Source organism: Megalobrama amblycephala, linkage group LG1 (assembly GCF_018812025.1).
Source record: "Megalobrama amblycephala isolate DHTTF-2021 linkage group LG1, ASM1881202v1, whole genome shotgun sequence".
Lineage (NCBI taxonomy): Eukaryota > Metazoa > Chordata > Actinopteri > Cypriniformes > Xenocyprididae > Megalobrama > Megalobrama amblycephala.
The window spans coordinates 64,073,338-64,078,233 of NC_063044.1; the positions used below are offsets into that span (position 1 = coordinate 64,073,338).

Consider the following 4,896-nt stretch of genomic DNA (forward strand, 5'->3'; position numbering starts at 1 on the left):
TGCTTTCTATGGGAAATAAAAAAAAAAACTTGGATTTCATCAAAAAAATCTTAATTTGCATTCCAAAGATGAACAAAGGTCTTACAGGTTTGGAACGACATGAGGGGGTGAGTAATTAATGACAGAAATTTCATTTTTGGGTGAACTAACTCTTTAAGGTTTGAGATGCAGTCATTTCAGTACATTAGTGCCAAATAATCTTCCTCTTTCTGCTCTAAACAGGCCTGTCAGTAAAACGCAGTCAGCCATTAATTAAATTTACTGGAACCTGAAGTAAAATCTCCAGGATTGTTTATCTCTCTCTCATTTTGGCGTATACAGTGACCCTACATAAGTATTTGGTTACTGAAGCCGCGCTTAAATGTATGAATTTACAAAAACCAAGTGGTAACTGCAAACAAATGACGCTAGACCTTTTCTCGTAAATAGCTTACATTTCTCAGCTATTTTGCAATTACTTACGGTATCAATATGATTTTAGTGGATGTATGAATTCAGTCCCCCTCTAATTCACAAAGGTGTCCTAGCAGTGGTTGTTCATCACATTATGTGCCAATTTTGACAAACAAAAAATTTCTTTTTTAAACTTTTTTAAAACTCTATTTTATAACAAATCTTTTTCTGATATGTTATACTTGAAATGTATTTCTTTAAAATAAATGCCATTTGTTTTGTTATTTCAAGGATTTATGCATTTGTAGGTGTGGCTTAAGTGTCTGAATACTTTTTGGGGCCACTGTAATTTGCTGTGACTGACAGTAAATGTGTTGGTCATTAGCTCTTTGCGTTTTCTGTGAACTTAACAGTTTTTCCCTTCACTGTCTCTTCATCAGATTCTAACTCTGTCATTAACCCTATTTTAACCCTTTGTGTCTGTCTGTGCATGTCTCTGATTACATTTCAAGCAGTCAGAGGAAGAAGTGGTAAGAGCAGACAGCCTTCTCGACTCTGTGTAGATGTTTTCTATCATTTTTTTACATTTGTGTGTGTGTGTGCGTGTGTATGTGCGCCATCACCCGTATAATCCTCTTGCTCTGCGGCTTGTGTGTATTCCTGCAGGCTTCAGTGTTGGTGGTCTCCTATAGTTGTTGTTCGGTTCTTTTCCAGTACATTATTTTCTAGACATCCATTTTTCTTATTTTTAGCCGCCACCATTACATGGGAACGATCTAGTGAGCCGATTCTGATTTATATCACACCAAATGATACTGATTATCTGAAAGGCCTGTGATTCTGTTCTTGTGCCTGTGAGATTCAGGGCTGCTAATCATGCTGTGATTGAGCTGGGAGTGGGATTTGATTCATGCATTTTCATCAGTCTGAACAGCTCTTTCTCTCTCTCTTTAGTTTAATTTTGCAGATGAAGCAGTGCATCAGGCCATTCACACAATAGAATACTGCTTAGGCTGCATCTCAAACACTGCCTCTTATCTACGACTTTGGGCGTTGAGTCTGGCCCATGCCCGTAAGTAATGCGCACACACACACACGCACGCTTGCACATTTATTGTATCGAATACAAACCTGAAAACTGGTCATATCTGGGCCTGTAAAATAAATGGAAATTTCTGCAGTTAATATAAGATTTTTTGGTAATGCTCAGCTCTACTTTATAGACTTTGGTAATGTAAGCCCCTGTAAAAGAAGTAAAATCCTTCCTCCAATCATGAATTCATTCATAAAATTCCATTCCAACAAGTAATCCATGAATGGGAACCCTGTACAAATGTAATGACATGCTTTTCATCTCAATATAAGTAATTGTTTACAAGGTGTTTCTTAAAATGTTTCTTTTTTCTTACAGAGCTCTCTGAGGTCTTGTGGTCAATGGTGATGCACATGGGCCTTGCTTCTAGGAATTTTGGTGGATTCTTTGCCCTGTCAATTATCTTTGCCTTCTTTGCTACACTGACAGTATTTATTCTGTTGATCATGGAAGGACTGTCTGCCTTCCTTCATGCTCTTAGATTGCACTGGTAAGTACACACACACACTATGCTTGCCTTTATAAATTACAGTTAAACAGTTTAAAGAACTGATTGCCCCTTATCAATGGCTACATACAGACTGCAGAAAAAAAAAAGATTGATTCTTTTAAGTGCTTAAAGCAGCAGTTTGTAACTTTTGGAGCTCTAGTGGTTAATAAACAAAACTGCATGCGTCTTGCGGAAGGACATTATAGCCGGAGCTACTTCTCTCTGTTTATGTCTATGGCCCTGTCCCAAATGGTACACTTCATGTGCACTTTCTGTCTTGTGGACTTACAATGGCCGCTGCGTGTGCATGTCCGTTAAGACCATGAGACCGTAGGGTGTCCCATTTGTCGTTTTAGCTTTCAGAAGGGTGTTCGCGAGCACCCCCTTTAAGGCCCTCGATGCACATTTCTGCTGAGCCCACAAGTCTGCGAGCTACACAGAGAACATCTACCCGGCAGTCAAAGATGCATTATGTCTCGAAAGTGCAGATGGAAGACCGTGAGGGTTTAGGGTGCCATTTAGGACAGGGCCTATGACAAGTCACACAGGCACTGGGCTACTCTGCAGCGTTACGACGCAAACAAGTCTAAAATAGTCCGAATATAAATACGTATTATAGGTGCACCGTAGTGATTCAGGATTAGACAAAAATACGCTTTGGTAAAAGGATTCATGATGTATTCGCTCAGTATTTAAATTTTGTAAATTTTGAACACAAAAAAAGTTACGCACCTTTAATCTTATTCTGTACACGCAAAGTGTAGTTATTTGCATGTGTGGGAATGGCATTCTACAATCAAATTCACTCCCTGACAAGTTGCCAAACCAAAAGTCCATGTTTTAAAACCAAACTGAATAAGTACTCTCTTTTGGACAGTGACAGCGCAATTTAAATATGGTGCTAGAGGTACCACCATTTAATTTTGTTTTATTTCCTTTACTTCAGAACTGTAAATCACTGACTTTGTTTCCTACTTCATTTATGCAGGGTGGAGTTTCAGAATAAATTCTACACTGGACAAGGCTTCAAGTTCATGCCTTTCACTTTTGACGGCATTCTGGAGGGCAAGTCTGAAGACTAAACCACACCCACATTCTCTCCTTTCCCAACTGCCACACCTCTAAACTACAGGAGCCAATCAGATTGCGTGCGAGATTTTATGATTTGTGTGAACACTGTGACTTTGTAAGGCTCTAAATTTCTCAGGTGTTCTACATCAGGACATTAATGGAATAATTTTCAAGAAAGTAAACTAAAAGTAATTAGTATAAGCTGAGCTGAAAATAATCTGCATAACACATTCGCAATGTTTCATAACTCTTACTTGATATGTAATAATACAAACTTAAGTGGTGTTACCATACAGCACACAGGAGAATGAACAGCTTGTTTTTTTGTCATAAAAGCCTCACAAATTTGTACATACTCTTTAATAAAGGCACTATATCATTACAGTTTCCCATACCATTATAGTACAGGTGGAGATTTTGTCTATTTCTGATATTTTTCCCCAGTATCTTAAATTATTAGAGTTTGTTTTTTATGTATCTTTTATCCTTTGTTGAACACATTTATAAAATAGTTCTCATGCAAAGGGACCTCATTTCAAATGCAGCAAAGCAAGCTTCATTTTATGCCATTTTACAAGCTTCTGTCATGCAGATGATGATTTCCTCATCAAGCATATCAGAATAACAGTTGCAGATAATCCTCCAGATGTAATGCAGATCTTTTCATTCCTTTGCAAACACAAGTAAAGAGTAGTTATATTTTAGTTGGTCTTGAACTGTTTCTGTTTTCTTTTTGTTTTTTGCTGTTGTCTTTGGACAATTAAAGGCAAATACACATCTAAGCTATGTTAACCTTATGAATCTGTTTGCTGCAGTGCCCAGTTCCAGTTTTTTTTTTGATTGTTGTTTATAATTGAGTTTACAACATGCATATGCAATGGCTCTTGAAGAAAACGTGTTTGCTTGCTACAGTAGATGTCAGATGCAGTACATTTAGTCTTGGAGAAATTAACTATACCAAGTAGAAGCAGCCAGTGAAGCTGAGTGATTGTGTCTGTTTAGTTTGTCAATAAAGAAGGACTGGATATGAACTCATAATTTTGTTTTTCCTTATTTGTATGTGATGATAAATGTTGATAAATCATGTCTAAAAGTATAGTAAAATAAATATAATAATCTTTCTTAATATATGGCATGATTATATAACACCTAAAATATTAATTTTTAAAATTGCTCATTGCTGCGCTCTGATTGATATTTGACCAGTTTTGTTTTGTCTTTTTTTTTTCTCTGCAAACAAAAATACTTAAAAAATAAAAATAAAAACTACAGTATCAAGCTTTACGTGTGAGTGGAGCAACAGCAGTTTCCCCTCTCCTTTCTTAAAGCATTCTGTAATCACTCCCACTTACTACAGAGGGAAATCCCATTCCAGGTGATGCTGGAGTGAAAAGCAAACGTCAAACTTTAAAAAAAAAAACAGCCCCTCGCTCCAGTCAAAATCACACAGCTCCGCTTCTGCTCCACACCGCTCACAGAGCGAAACAAACAAAAACGTCTCACTGCTGTTGGACTAAATATCAACACTCTTGGGACACAAAGTTTAAAACGTAGCTGTTCTACAATTACAAATTTGTCCTATCTACCTCATTTATTGTAATTCCTATGGTGTTTCTAATAACACGTGTCTTTGATCGTAATTTTCAGGATCAGGTTTACGCTTTAATGACTCATAAATCGATTTGAGCTGTTTGTCTCACACCCTTGCGTAAGTGAGTGAGTCGGTGGGTAGGTATGTGTCCGTGTGTCCCTTGCCAGGCTCTAGGGAGGGTGGAGACTCCCCTTAAAGGGTCAGCATGGGTGTGACCTTACAGTAAGTGATCTTGGTAGGGGGCTGGACTGAAGAGGG

General features: G+C 37.7%; 1 protein-coding gene across 5 annotated transcripts in view; it reads left to right on the top strand.

The window, feature by feature from the left end:
* Nucleotides 1-4,078, top strand: part of atp6v0a1a (ATPase H+ transporting V0 subunit a1a) — a 31,979-nt gene extending 27,901 nt beyond the window's left edge. For 2 of the 5 annotated variants that reach the window (XM_048209234.1, XM_048209261.1), the window contains 4 exons: nt 906-923; nt 1,348-1,465; nt 1,805-1,976; nt 2,965-4,078. In XM_048209234.1, the coding sequence (XP_048065191.1) occupies nt 906-923; nt 1,348-1,465; nt 1,805-1,976; nt 2,965-3,058 (402 nt within the window). In that variant the 3' untranslated portion in view covers nt 3,059-4,078. The remainder of the gene's footprint in view (nt 1-905; nt 924-1,347; nt 1,466-1,804; nt 1,977-2,964) is intronic. The other 3 variants (XM_048209252.1, XM_048209271.1, XM_048209244.1) reach the window with 2 other exon arrangements.
* The last annotated feature ends 818 nt before the right edge of the window (nt 4,079-4,896 follow it).